This window comes from Oncorhynchus mykiss, chromosome 17 (assembly GCF_057628025.1).
Source record: "Oncorhynchus mykiss isolate SJ-2025 chromosome 17, ASM5762802v1, whole genome shotgun sequence".
NCBI classification, from domain to species: Eukaryota; Metazoa; Chordata; class Actinopteri; order Salmoniformes; family Salmonidae; genus Oncorhynchus; species Oncorhynchus mykiss.
Genome location: NC_143038.1, coordinates 47254622 through 47269704, shown reverse-complemented (window position 1 = coordinate 47269704; position 15083 = coordinate 47254622). Strand labels below are relative to the sequence as shown.

Genomic DNA, 15083 nt, shown 5'->3' with positions numbered 1-15083 from the left:
CTTTAAAGGGGATCTGCAAGACTATTCAACATCCATGATCCAGACTTACTCTCTCATAGTCAGATTTGTTTTTGGGTAGTGGGAACAGGCATCCATAGGTACGAGTTCTAGCTAGCTGTGAAATGTCCTCTTGCCCCTAACACTGTGGGACTTTCAGAAACGCTCGAGCTGTCACACCTGGCCAGGATACCAGTCAGCATCTCTGGGATTTTTTTTGTGAATGGTGGCAATGCAACTTCAGACATTTCACTTTAAACCAAGGAAATAATTTATTCAAAATGTTAATTTTTACAGTAACATTTGAATAGTATTTTGTATAATTTTCCTTCATTAAGTTACTTAACCATGTTACAAACATGCACTCATTGAAAATAGTTTTTTTCCACCAAAAGGGTCAGTGTGCTGTAGCTTCTCTAAATTCCTTTGGAAATGTAGGTGTCATACAAACAAGTCAGCTATACATTATCTTTACTTGTGAAACCGACATTGCCTCAAAACTGGCAAACACATCTCTATCATTTCCACTCAATAAATGTAATGTCTGTTTACAACATTTATGTATTTCAGTTTGTAAATGACATCCTCACTTGCACATCAGAAAGGAATTCCATAATATCACTTTGATAGTCAGGATGTTGAATGAATGTTAATCTGTAATCCATCTCGTGGCCTTTACTCTTATCTCCCATAGCAATGATAGAGCATTTGGCAGGGGAAAAACAGTTCATATGTGCATGTGTTGTGGGCAGTTTAGTGAATGATGGTACGTTGGGGAGAAAGAGGGGAAAGGTGGGGACTGAGAGGGTGCAGCCTTGCTCAGCTCCATACTCAGTCCATGGCCATTGTGACTGGCATAGCGGTTTCCAGATCACGGGACTCTGAGTTCTGCAGCTCCCGGCGGATCTCTGCAGAAATCTGGGGGTGTGTCTGCACCTTAAGTAGCTCCAGTAGAGCAGCCTTTTGTTCGGATGCCAAGTCGGCCTTGTAGCGCTGTGCCAGGGTAAGCAGACTCTGGTGCCACAGCACAGGAAGGACACGCTTCTCACTGCGGAAGGACAGGAAGTGGCCGACCAGGGCATCCAGGACACGGAAGGGCAGGGCATATTTTTTATCCAGTAAGAGTCGCAGGAAGATGCTGTTGGCTCCATTGTATTCCATCTCTGCCAGTTTCAGCATGGCAGCGCTGCAGAGAGAATCAGTAATTTGTTATCTGCATTATTTTCTGACAAGCCATGCATGCTGTTCTACTTCCTTAAATACTGTTGTACCATACATTCACATGAATTCCCACTTACATGATCAGCAACAGTCAAGCTGCAATGGTTAAAAACCAAGTCCCAAGCCAAGTGGCAAGCCGAGCAGTCGCATTAGGGCATCATAGACCTTACAAAATTGCACACATAACACAGGTAAAAGAGTGTCTCTTACCTGGAGTGCAGTACAGGGATTGAGCACTTAGTGAGTATGCTGCCAATGATGATAGCCTCCCTCAGAGTACATGTTCCAGATTCACAGAGCGGGATGAGGATGCCTGAGTGAGAAAAATAGAAATGTGTGAACACACAGTAACACAAACATATGCTGGGTTAAGGGGTACAAAGTAATTACCTGGAAACAAATAGATAAAATACTGTACAACACATAGTACAAATGCACAAGAAATGTTAAAAGCTGCAATATGTAACTTTTTGGGCAACCCAACCAAATTCACAAAGAACTGAACCTTCTAAATCTGATTCAGTCTGATCTGGTTAGACAATACTGCCACCTAGTGACAATGACTATCTTTTGGCTGATTGCCAAAGTGAACTCAGAACAAAACCCACTAAGTAGTATCTTTGGCAAAAATGTTGAATACCTGACAGATAATGTGTATTATCTTAATTACTTTCACCCCCCATTATTACATCCTGGCAACCATACATTGATTATCAACCAAGCTTTTAAATTATCTACCTGACTATTTCTCTCCCCTTTGATACATGTTCTTGATTTGTCTCACCTTTGAACCATGCCCCTGGCTTGAAAAGAGCCTTCTTCAGGGCCATGTACAGGTGGAAGTTTAGTTTTTTATACTCTGCAATGTCATCTCGTATCCTTGGCAGTAGCACCAAGTTGTAGAACCGTTGGGCCATTCGCTCCTTCAGATTGGATGAGAAGATTCTGTTCAGAAAAAAGAAAAATCAAGAGTCGGTGAATATCCATAAGGTGCTTTCTAATAATTAAACAAAGGTTTTTTATAGATGTTAACAAATCATCCTGTTAATTTTTTATCAGACCTTGTTGCCTGGTACATAGCAGCCGCAGTCCAGGTCTCAGGCTCTGTCAAGTACAGAACCTGCTCCCAGTTTGACAGTGCTGGAATGATCTTGAAAGCTTTGGGCAGCTTGCCGCTACGATATCTTGACAGAACCTGGAGCAACCGAAAAAAACAAGTTCATAATAGTTGGTAATATTCAGCCTCTGACTGAAATCTGATTAAGTGGAAAACAACATGTGGCCAAGCAAATTAATACAGGAGGACGCAGGTGCATGGCTTACCTTGTTGACACCTTTGTACACTTCAATGATCCTTGGGTCCAGCTGGGGCATGGGTCTTCCTGACACCTCAGACATCACTGTCCCCACCTCTGTCTGCTTCTCTGTGATCTTCTCCATGATGATGTCTGCTAGAGTTCGTCTGAAGAAAACCCCAGAACAAGGACAACACTGAGGAAATCCATATTCAGCTACAAAGTTATGATTCTTTTTTGGAAGAGACAACATGAAATTCCCTTTTATGGCATGATAGAGCTGTTGTCATTCAATTGAATCTAGGTGTCTTTAACAAACAAAATAAAGACAGAAAATGGCAAATCCTTCATCATCAAGATTTTTCACTGCAATAACAGTTTTTAGCTCAGTGGTTTGGCTCAGAGTTTTGGGGCCTCATGCTGTACCTCATGGGAGGATTCTTGTTCATGAACATCTGCATAGCTTTCTCATCCTCTGGGTCCACCACCACTTCTGTACCACAGTTAGCCTCTGCCTCCTCACCGGCCCCGGCTTCACCCAGTGCCGGCCACTCCTCATCAGAGTCTGCATCCTGAGAATCTGGCCCTGCAAGGACATAAGACAACATCGATATTCCATGAAACTGTACCACCAGTATAACTGAGCATAGCACAACACTTCAAGAATAACAATGACTGGATTTGACCTCCATGCAAACGTTCTCAGTAGTCAAGTGTAAAGTAATGTGTGGTTGTTGTGGATAGCTAGCTAGCAAGACAAAAAAACAAAAGCAGATAGGCATTTTCTGGCTTGCAAATCCACCTCAACGTTACCTAAAACAGTGGCTTGCTTTTTCTTGACCTCTGGTGCCAAACCATATTCTGTCTGTAGTTCTTCTTGTTGGATTCGTGCCTGCTCCAGGATCTTCCTTGATAGGCGTTCGTCCACGTACTCGTCCTCATCTTCATCTTCTCCCCGTTGATCCCTGGTCTTCACTCGGCCATGTACTCGAACCATATCCCCTTGAAGAATCTGGTCAGCAAGCGCAACCATTCCGTCGCCACTTTTCTCCCCACCTCCACATTTGGGTTTCTTCACTTTCGGCATCTGTGCTAGTTTATTATACAGACCTGTTAGAAATGTACTATTAATCTAGCTAGTTAGTTTAACAATTCATAAAGTAGCTAATGTGGAAATTCTCACCAAAGTTCCAGTCAACACACGTGCTTTTTTTTTATCCAACGGAAGTGACGTCCTATCGGAGACGAAACATAATACCAGAGACATTTAGAAAAGGAAACATCGCATATGTCTTTGGTATGTATTACTGGATATATTGGAATTGTTCCATCTTCAAAAAATGTATATGAACAAAATGAGTGTATTAAAATGTTCTTCGCACGAGAAAAACGTAGGCGCAGACAGATTACCTAATTTCCTCCTAATACCGGAAACAGACCGTTTTTCAGCAGGAAGCGTGTACGTTTTCGTAGTAAGAAAATAACAACCGTCTTGAATCAATGGGGGTGACTTGGTGAGATTCTATTGTTTGCTTTTTTTTAATCAAACTTGTATCTAACAAAATATAAATTGCTAGCTAGCTACGTTACTTATCACACCTGGTATTTTACATAGCCCTAGATCCCATGTGGATCCACATGAAACAGTACACAACTCAATGATCTGTCACCTGGTTGATTTTTCTTCCAAGCTTTCTATCATCTTACATCACCATTCAGATCTGACATTGTTTCAATATGTGATTTTTGGAAATCAGTAAGTCAATGCTGAACAATATCTTAATGTTATTAACAGTTATACTCTGTGTGTTGTCTCCCTTGCTTAGTGTGTGTCAGGTGCCTTTGGCAGAGGGAAAGAGTGTGCAGCAGACAATAGACATTCTGCACAAGAAGTTAGAGCAGTTGAGCGCTGTGAAGCAGGGAAACTTTACTGTGGACTGTGAGACGTACCATGCCACAGGAAATGCCAGCGGTAACTAAAGTTGTACTGCAAAGCTATGACATGAACAAAATTGTCTTTCATATCTTGTCATGTAATTCATTGGACTACATCCTTCAAATACCCACAAGGGGGCAACAACCGTCTTTCTTTTCTCTCTGTTTGTCACAGGCCAGCCCACCAAACTCCTGTATGTGATGCATAACTCAGAAACCCCCCTGAGCTGCTTAGCCCTGTTCGAAGGAGGTCCCTGCCTCACAGCAGATGGAAACTTTGACGTGCTCATGATTAAGCTGAAAAGCCACTTCCAGAACGCCAAGGGGCACAAGGTAGAGAGCCGTGGTTCCCGCTACCGCTATTGTGATTTCCTGATAAAGGTTGGAGCAGTAACAATGAGCTCCAGCGCGAGGGGAATATCAGTAGAGGTGAGTGGTCTGTACAGACAATTATCAAAATGGAGGGTAAAGTTTTTTTTTTATCTGTGTTACACTTTTTCTAAACTGATGTCCACGATCAAATCTCTTTATTTGTTTAGGTGGAGTACTGTCCCTGTGTGGTCCCTGGGGACTGCTGGAACCTGATGAAAGAGTTCATGCAAAGCTTCCTGGGCCCCAGCATCCCGGAGCTGCCCTCTGTGTTCGCCACCAAGCCTGAGGGCCTCTATGTGCCTGCGGACTGTGTTGACACCATGACCCAGTACCTGGAGTTGTTCAGCAAAGTGCGCAAACAGCAGGTGCTCCCAGGGACCACACGTTGACATCTTCATGGTAGCAGGATTGTCCTGGATAATCTCAGCCGATAAAGAAGCACCACCAAGAGTACAGCAGTACTTCCTCCACACCCCAACACAAGGAACATGTAATCTTAAACCACAATGTTGTGTAACTTAAATTGTACTGAGTGTCAGTACAGCAACTCAAACTTTTTGAAGCATTTCACAATCACTGCAAGGAATATATCATGGCAAAAATGAGAACAAAGCCTTACTGGTTGAAGTCTGAACTCTTGAAGGAATAATGATGTGTCCCAAATGTGTCTTGTGGATTATCCTTGTGAGTAATCGGTTTAAAGGACCTTCAGTTTAGATACCAATGTTGTATCTGGGCATTATGGTCCTACTAATAGTTGGTTATTTTTTATTTAAAACATTGTCTGACAACACTTAGTAACACTGTTTTTTTTTTTTTTTTCAATAAACCTATGTTTACCTTACTTGATTAAGATCCTCTTTTTCATAAGTATTTTTGGAAATATATTAGACTTATTAACCATATGCATATTTTGTATACTGTTGCTGGTGTTTTTCACCAAGTACAGTCCTGTCATGAATGGTTTATAGGGGACTTTGTCAGCTGTTATGAATGGGAAAAGTATGCCAATAATGTATCAGTCTCCAGGTGAAAAGCCATGACTTGTAAAAATGACATAGGGTTTACCAACTGAGCTCATGAGGACTACTATGGGTAATAACAAAAATGGTTTGGTATGGTAATAATAACCATCCGATCAGTTTGGATCTTTTCACGACCATAGTAATGAACGCTACATCCTGTCTGTACCAATGAGAGCTAAAGCTCGACGGAAGAGGGATCAGTTCAATCCAATCAGAATGACTTGATTCCAGGACCGAAATAGTTCGGTTGTCTCGAGGTCTAAAACAGCTTTCGCGTGCAGATGATGGCGGTAAATAGAAGCGAAATTCATTTTGTATTTTTTACAAATACAACAAACAGTTATTTTATGGATCAACTACTGACATTGTCGTGTACTGTTTTGTCAACCTCTGAAAGTTATGGGTTCATGTTACGGTTAGCTAGATAGCTACATTGCAGGTTTTCTGAGTATCTGTGACTTTATTTGTATATTGACCTCCCGGTGTGTTGTTTGAAGATGTACTCAAAAGTTTATATACGACACATTTAGCTTTGTTTACATTGCGGCTCTGTGGATTCTAGCAAGCTAGCTAGTTAGATGACAAAATCGCAGTGATTTTTTTTCACCCCCTCCGTGTAGTCAACCATATCAACTAGAAGTTGTTCAGTGTTCACAAGTGTGGATTTCAGACTAGTCTTTGTTCTGATGGCTAGCAAGCCTAGCTAGCTTAGCAAATGCTAGCCATCAGGCTATTGTTTCTCTGCAATGTGTTAAACTAAATAAATACATTACACCGGTATAAGGGACACCATTATGAGGACATTTTACATTTTCTTTATTTGATCACAATGTCGGCTATTGTACCATTAGCCAAATGATTGAAGAAATACAGTGAATGTGTTGTAAAACTTAATCGCCCTAGCTAGCTAACCATCATAGCTAGCTAGCTGGGTAGTTAACGTTAGCTAACGTTACCAACAAGTAGCTAGATATCTGTCTGTTGGCGAGCTAGGTAACGTTAAAGCTAATTAAACATGACAATAAGTTGGAACTTGCTAGTTAAGTGAACAAGAACACACTCTAACCCGCGTCGAGTGGTCAGCTGGAGTGAGTAGCTAACGTTACATTTTCATTGTGGCACGAGCCGAGACGCCACGTTATATGGCAAGACTGGTGCAAGTTGGCAAGCCAAGATGGAAAACTGCTAACCTAAGTGAACTAGTTAGTAGTTTGAATCGAACGAAATGATTGGTCGCCAAACCAATGCATGTTGACCAGCAGAAAAAAAGTATGCAGTTTGATTCCTTTGTTTGTTGTTATGGATAAATCGATTGTTTCTTAATTTTAAGTCAGACTAATAGTGTTAAACTGCTCAACTCAATTGCCTAACATGATTATAATTTGTTTATAAACTGTTAAATTCTGCTAAGAAACTGTCGAGTAAATGTTCAGACATAGTGAACTAGCTACATGCTTTAAGTTTGTTAGAAACGTGTTTGCTTTGCTCAAATTAATGTCTTAATCTGTCAACTGTTAAGTAAAAAAAACTCGCTATACAAGCACAACCTCTTTTCCGATTTTATTTTCAGTTTATTCAGGACCCCGAACCAGACATGAGTGAAGCTGATTGATTGCACCTGTGAAGGTTCCTTTGCTTATGTTGAAAGAACACGGACCTAAATCAGAGCGCAGTGTTTTTTACAGTAAGTAAAACAAGCTTACATGGTGTGCAAGTTCATATTCTTGGTCCTCAATCTTTTCCACACACTACACCAGTCAGTTTACTTTCAAATAGAGAACACATTTTGTATCTGAAATTAAGTGGTTGATTTCTATCCCTGTGATTTACTGAAGTTGATCTTATTTTCCCTCCTGCAGGATGAGCTGCTGCTTGGCACAGAGGCGTGTGTCCTGACGCTGTGGGCAGGCACATGTGCATTTGGAGAGATGGACCGCTGTAAGCACGTGGGGCGTCTTCGCCTAGGCCACGAACACTCCATCCTCAACTCACAGAAATGGCGCTGCATGGACTGCTGCACCACCGAGTCAGTGTGGGCCTGTCTCAAGTGCTCTCATGTGGCCTGTGGCCGCTTCATGGAAGAGCACTCCCTCAAACACTTCCAGGAGTCAAACCACCCCCTGGCCATGGAAGTACGGGAGCTGGATGTCTTCTGCTTCGCCTGTGGAGACTATGTGCTCAACGACAATGCTGAAGGAGACCTCAAGCTCCTGCGGGGGGCGCTCTCTACTGTGCGTAGCCCTGGCAGGCGCTCCCTGCGCTCCTCTGCAGGGGGTGACTGTAACCCCTGGGTGGGTGAGAGCGGGCCCCAGCCTGCTATGCAGACAGCCCTGTGGCACCGAAGGAAGGTGCTGCTGGGGAAGATGCTGCGCCGCTGGAGGAACCGGCAGCAGGAGGAACAGAGCCAGCGGGAGGAGAAACTTGAGCAGGAGAAGGAGGAGGTCCGGCGCCAGAAGAATGAGATGAAGAGGAGACTCATGGGAGAGCTGGCCAATGTGCCACCCAGGAAGAGTGCCAGGCTGCTTACCCAGGCTCCTCGCTCAACCATCACACTTATCCCCCTGAAGTTCCGCGACCCTCCGGAGCGTCTGCCTCCGCCCAAAAAACCCTCCCTTCTATCCCTGAAGCCCCCCAGCAATGGCAGGACTCGTAAACCCAAAGTACGGAGGTACTACTCCTCCCATAAAGCGACCCGTCGTAGACTGGCCCCGGGGGTCACTGGGCTACGCAACCTTGGGAACACGTGCTACATGAACTCTATCTTACAGGTGCTGAGCCACCTGCAGAAATTCAGGGAGTGCTTCCTCACATTGGACATGTGTGAGACTGAGGAGCTGCTGGCCAAGACAAACCAGGGTGTGGCTGGGGCTGTGGTGGGGAGTGGTAGTGCAGTCACACCAGGCTGCCCTCTGGGACGTGGCATGGGGAAGGCAGCCAGTGGGGGTCTCCCTGCTGTCAGCAAGCAGAGCTCGCCCCCCTGCCTAAACGCGGCAGAGCTGGTCCAGCCCAAAGAGCCGCGATCCTCCACCCGCCAGCAGATGTCACTGTGCCACGAGCTGCACACATTGTTCAGGGTCATGTGGTCTGGCCGATGGTCGTTGGTGTCGCCCTTTGCCATGCTGCACTCTGTGTGGAACCTGATCCCAGCGTTCCGTGGCTACGACCAGCAGGATGCCCAGGAGTTCCTGTGTGAGCTGCTGGACAAGGTGCAGCAAGAGCTGGAGTCAGAGGGCAGCAAGCGCAGGATCGTCATCCCTATCACCCAGAGGAAGCTGTCCAAGCAGGTGCTCAAGGTCCTCAACACGATCTTTCACGGACAGCTACTCAGCCAGGTAAGGGATTCTACTCATTCCCATGACAACAGTACTCAACACATTCATTTAGATTTGACCTTCACCCTATCATGGCTGAGGGTAGTCACTTGTTTATTAATCACAGTTGCAAACCAGGACTTAGATGGCGGCTCTGTCTGGGTTTTCAAACAATAACCCCTTGGTGAAATGTTTGCTTGGTTATCCCTTTGTCCCTCCAGGTGACTTGTCTGTCCTGTAAGCATAAGTCAAACACGGTGGAGCCATTCTGGGACCTGTCCCTGGAGTTCCCGGAGCGCTACCACAGCACGGAGAAGGGCTCGGCTGCGTCTCTGGCCTACCAGCGCAGCTGCTCCCTCACTGAGATGCTGGCCAAGTTCACTGAGACAGAGGCTCTGGAGGGCAGCATCTATGCTTGCAACCACTGCAACAGTTAGTACTGGGACAGAGACTAATGTCTGTTAATGGAATAGACAAATCCTCCTGTACTTTATTTTGCTGTTCTTTTTATTCAGCTATTCGACCGGAATCAAGGTTAGGGAAGTAGGCCTATAGAGAGCAATAGTAATGGCGTCTTTTTGTAGGCACTAGTGCCGCCATGGTTTGTTGGACAAAGCCTATGGGGTAATTCATGTTTTTGTAGGTTTTGGATACACACTGAAAATAAGGTCTGTGATAAGCACAAGCTTAGGAGATCTTATACATTTTGTTCTATGAGATCATAATCAACTGAAGTCACTTTTTGAATTTTTAAGCATTTAATTAAAAAAAAGCACAAACGTGTCATAATTCATAAAGATCATGTTAACTGACTGATATTATCTCATAGAACAAAACCCATAAGATCTCCTAGGTATGTGTTTCCCCATAGGAATGGTTGAATGAACCCGAGGTAACTAAATTCTGTTTTCTAGGACTACACGCTGGGGAGCACTATTGTGTGTTTCTCTCTTTTCGGGCTAGATTTTATTTGACTAATTAGCCAATTGATTGATATTGAAAGTGAAACTGAGTTTGTGCTTTTGGGGTAATCACAATATAGTTATGCTTTTCTAGTGGTCACGTCCTGTACCTCCATGTTACACTTCTGTGACCTGTATGTTTTATAATTGTCAGGGAAAAGACGGAAGACGTCCCACAAGCCCCTGGTTCTGTCAGAGGCATGTAAGCAGCTGCTGATCTACCGCCTACCTCAGGTTCTACGGCTGCACCTCAAACGCTTCAGGTTAGCTTCAAACACCCAGTTTGTCTACTGCATTTGAAGACTTGGTCTGCTTGCACAGTCAAGATTTACACCCACTGATTGTCTGTCCTTCTTGGTTTCCAAATGTGTGTTATGGTTTAGTTGGTAGGATTGTATATTTATGCAAGAGGATGTCTTGTAACAAGGACAAGCATAAGATAACCAATCCCTGTTCTGTGACAGATGGTCAGGCCGGAACCACAGGGAGAAGATTGGCGTCCATGTGGCCTTTGACCAGGTTTTGAACATAGAGCCCTACTGCTGCACAGACTCTGGCCAGTCGGTTCACAGAGAGGGCTACACCTACGACCTGTCTGCTGTAGTCATGCACCACGGGAAAGGCTTTGGCTCAGGGCACTACACTGCATACTGCTACAACACCGAGGGAGGTAAGTGGGACCAAGATACCAGACACTTGCATCCAAGCTAATAACTCTGTTTTAGAATAGCCTGTAGTTTAGGCAGGATTTTCACTTGGTCTTTTCAGATTTGAAAAAACATGATGAATTGGTCAAATGTTTAGTTGTGTAGTGCAGTTGACTCTCATAAACGTTTTGCTTCCGAGTATTTTTTATTTTATAACATTTTTTAACCTTTATTTAACCAGGCAAGTCAGTTAAGAACAAATACTTATTTTCAATTACAGCCTAGGAACAGTGGATTAACTGCATTATTCAGGGGCAGAACGACAGATTTTTACCTTGTCAGCTCGGGGATTTGATCTTGCAACCTTTCCTCAACCTTTCGGTCCAATGCTCTAACCACTAGGCTACCTGTTGCCCCATATAACCTGATACTGTGAGATTACATGAGTTGCTGTTGGGACTGTAGGTGGCACAGTTTACCAAGCCGTAACCAGCCCTCTCCCTGTGTGTGTTTCCAGGTTTCTGGGTCCACTGTAATGACTCTGAGATGAACGTGTGCAGTGTGGAGGAGGTGTGCAACACTCAGGCCTACATTTTGTTCTATACCCAGAGGTCTGCCTAGGCCCCTCTCCCTCCTACACCCTAGACCAGGGTGTACTACCTGACTGATGTCTACCTGGTCTGGGGGACTGAGACCTATATCTGTGTCTGTTGCCTAGAGGTCTGCCTGGGCATGTTACACTTCCTCTACCAGGCTACATCCTGGTTTACACCTAGATTTCCCTTGGCTTGAAACAACTCAGCCCACATTTGTTTGTGCTAACAGCCATGTGAGAGCTACTGAAGGCAATGTTGATCACGGTTAGTTATATATTTCACCAGGTGTCAAAGTGCTTTACATTGTATAGGAGTTAACTTGCCTCATCCTCCACCAATGTTTATCTCCCTCCTGGGATGATGAACACCAGCCATTTGGAACGGAATAGGAATTCTTCCGTGGCTAAACTAATTGACTTTCCCTTTGTGGCTCAGGATCAGAGATTATTAATTGCATCAGGTGATTCACAGCCTGGGTGGATTACGGCAAGCCTGCAGATACTATCAGACACTCCATAACCAATGTTGCCTAGCCTACCTCTGTTCTGTATTCTCAACCACAATGAGATGTCAGCCAAGGGCATTTTAGTCTCCAACCCAGTGTCATCTGTATCTCACAATGACCTCTCTCGTTCTGACACGTTCTGCTGTGGATATCTCAGGCTGTAAGGCCTTGGTCTGGGCCAACAGAATGAACGGTATAGATGGTGTGTAGATATTCCTGTATGTACTCCGTTTCCCTACCTTGAACAGAGGTATGGAGTTGTGTGGCAGAAAGCTACTTTGGATATGGATGGGAATTGTATTGAGCCAACTGGCGTCATGCTGCACCTTTATGGAGGAGGGGCTTAGGTCGTTGATCCCATGATCAATGGGCTCCTTCTGATCTTTTATTGACTTCTATGTCATGTGGCAGCTCTCTTCTCCTCCTACCTTAATTGTAGAGGCTAGTTTAGGCTCTGGTTGGAGTCCGGTGCACTGTAACTCTGTTCATGGTTAGAAATGGATGGAAGAATGAACAAAGGACTGAGATATTGGAGAGTGTGTTGTTGGGATAATTGTTTGGGTTAAGAGGGGTATCCATTTCACTGGAGTGGAGCACCTGCAAGCAATATATGTGTGACATCATGACATGAAATCAAGATAAAATCAGGAATTCTTCAGCTTTGTAATACGTAGTTTTTTTCTACTCTGCTGTTTCTATTTGGGGTCTTAATTTGCCAGGTTCTCAAGAGTTATTGTACTGCTGGTCTTGATATGAATCAAATACACTGAACAAAAATATAAACGCAACATGCAACAATTTTAAAGATTTGACTGAGTTAGAGTATATATAAATGAATTAATTTGCCCCTAATCTATGGATTTTACATGACTGAGAATACAGATATGCATCGGTTGGTCACAGATACCTTCTTTTTTTTTTTTTTTTTTAATAGGGGTGTGGATCAGAAAACCAGTCAGTTTCTGGTGTGAACACTATTTGCCTCATCTCAACATCTCCTTCGCATATAATTTATCAGGCTGTTGATTGTGGCCTGTGGAATGTTGTCCCACTCCGCTTCAATAGCTGTGTGAAGTTCCTGTATGTTGTCGGGAACCTGAACACGCTGTCGTACACTTCAGAGCATCCCAAACATGCTCAATGGGTGACATGTCTGGTGCGTAAGCAGGACATGAAAGAACTGTGACATTTTCAGCTTCCAGGAATTCTGTGCAGATCCTTGCAACATGGGGCCGTGCATTATCATACTGAAACATTAGGTGATGGCGGCAACTGAATGGCACGACAATGGACCGCAGGATCTCGGCACAGTATCTCTGCATTTTTAAATTGCCATCGATAAAATGCAATTGTGTTCGTTGTCCTAGCTTATGCCTGCCCATACCATAACCCCACCGCCACTCTTTTCACAACGTTGAAATCAGCAAACCGCTCACCCACACAACGCCATACACACTGTCTGCCATCTGCCCGGTACAGTTGAAACTGGGATTCATCTGTGAAGATTATCATTTGCTTTGCCCACTGGTCGGTTACGACGCTGAACTGCAGTCAGGTCAAGACCATGGTGTACATGCAGATGAGCTTCCCTGAGACGGTTTCTGACAGTTTGTGCAGAAATTCTTTGGTTGTGCAAACCCACAGTTTCATCTACTTTCCTATAGTCAACATGCCAATTGCATGCTGCCTCAACGTGAGACATCTGTAGCTTTGTGTTGTGACAAAACGGCACATTTTAGTGGCCTTTTATTGTCCCGAGCACAAGGTTCACCTGTGTGATGATCATGCTATTTAATCAGCTTATTGATATGCCACCCCTGTCAGGTGAATGGATTATCTTGGCAAAGGAGAAATGCTCCCTAACAGGGATGTAAACCAATTTGTGCACAGAATTTGAGAGAAATATGCTTTTGTGTGTATGGAACAGTTCTGGGATCTTTTATTTCCGCTCATGAAACATGGGACCAACACTTTCGTTTATATTTTTGTTCAGTGTACAAAATTCATTTATGTGAACTGTAAAGTTGGAATAATCTAATGACGATGAATGTCTTTCTTTTTAAGGTCAGGTATGGCCTTTCCATTGGCCTGTCATGATCTCTTCTGTATTGTAAAAGCACCTGTCATCAATGTAATTGTCATATGGGGTTTGCCTGACAATGATTAAAAAACAAGAAAATACTTACATTTTTGTGTGTCACTTGCATATTTTGTTTAATGTACTACCAGCTGTAACCTCTTAGATTGACGGGCTGTCTTAAACTGTCAGTGTTTCTCACTATATTAACTTACTGTGTTTTTCTAGAGTCGATTTTTCAGGTTCAGTAAATTTCTTGATTTTGTCGCGCTAACTACTAGCACATCCAATAAGAATTCCCTTGAACATGTAAGACCTCCCTTTATCAATTTTCAAAAATAATATTAATATCCACAATCCCATAGGTGAGTTTCATCTGCACAAAGGCACCTCCTGGTGGAAAATATGGATATTATTTTTATAAACTGATCAAGGGAGGTCTAACTGCACCTGGCAACCATGACAAATTGTTTTTTTTAGGGCTCAGTCTTATCCTTTAAGTGTTCCATAGTTAGTTTATTTTGTACTGTTGCTAAGAACAATGAACTCATAAATGGCAACAGAACAAACCTATGTGTTGTCCTACCCAAACCATTTGAAATCCAATTGGTTACCTGGTCACATATTATTTTTAGAGGCTGTTCACTGCATGTCTGTAAGCACATACAGTATTTTAGATGTGAAACCAATTGTAAACTCAACCCAGCCCACACTGAATAAAAAATAAAAAAAACTTTATTTAACTAGGTAAGTCAGTTAAGAACAAATTCTTATTTTCAATGACGGCCTAGGAGCAGTGGGTTAACTGCCTTGTTCAGGGGCAGAGCGACAGATTTGTACCATGTCAGCTCGGGGATTCAATCTTGCAACCTTTCGGTTACTAGTCCAATGCTCTTAACACTAGGCTACGCTGCTGACCCATGATGGACACTCGATTAGTAAAAAGATGCACTTATTATAGGTTACTGCTTAAACAAACTGTCTCCTACAGGGAGTTGATATACAAACCTTTAGATTGAACCAGCCTGGAGTTAAATTTTGCAGGGGGGTACATTGAGGGACTGTCTTTGAAATTAGTACCTTTTTCATGATACAGATCACAGGCTATCACTGATTACTTAGTATTATTATTCTTCTCTC

General features: G+C 43.4%; 3 protein-coding genes across 4 annotated transcripts; 2 read left to right on the top strand and 1 right to left on the bottom strand.

Moving 5' to 3' along the window:
- Positions 1-244: 244 nt before the first annotated feature.
- bysl (bystin like) lies at positions 245-3953 on the bottom strand. Its single transcript, XM_021569338.3, has 7 exons — positions 3327-3953; positions 2940-3099; positions 2542-2680; positions 2280-2413; positions 2003-2163; positions 1429-1531; positions 245-1183 (listed from the first exon to the last, which is right to left on the bottom strand). Exons 1-7 carry the CDS (start codon positions 3598-3600, stop codon positions 829-831), a joined length of 1326 nt encoding a protein of 441 aa, XP_021425013.1. The 5' UTR covers positions 3601-3953; the 3' UTR covers positions 245-828.
- med20 (mediator complex subunit 20) lies at positions 3898-5664 on the top strand. The gene is made up of 4 exons (XM_021569340.3): positions 3898-4027; positions 4340-4485; positions 4624-4877; positions 4988-5664. Exons 1-4 carry the CDS (start codon positions 4014-4016, stop codon positions 5207-5209), a joined length of 636 nt encoding a protein of 211 aa, XP_021425015.1. The 5' UTR covers positions 3898-4013; the 3' UTR covers positions 5210-5664.
- Positions 5665-5981: 317 nt separating this feature from the next.
- LOC110494356 (ubiquitin carboxyl-terminal hydrolase 49) lies at positions 5982-14053 on the top strand. 2 transcript variants are annotated; one of them, XM_021569336.3, is made up of 7 exons: positions 5982-6135; positions 7416-7529; positions 7705-9177; positions 9378-9588; positions 10273-10381; positions 10583-10788; positions 11283-14053. In XM_021569336.3, exons 3-7 carry the CDS (start codon positions 7774-7776, stop codon positions 11384-11386), a joined length of 2034 nt encoding a protein of 677 aa, XP_021425011.2. In that variant the 5' UTR covers positions 5982-6135; positions 7416-7529; positions 7705-7773; the 3' UTR covers positions 11387-14053. The 2 variants fall into 2 exon arrangements, with proteins under 2 accessions (XP_021425011.2, XP_021425012.2); XM_021569337.3 differs by having other exon boundaries at positions 6059-7114.
- The last annotated feature ends 1030 nt before the right edge of the window (positions 14054-15083 follow it).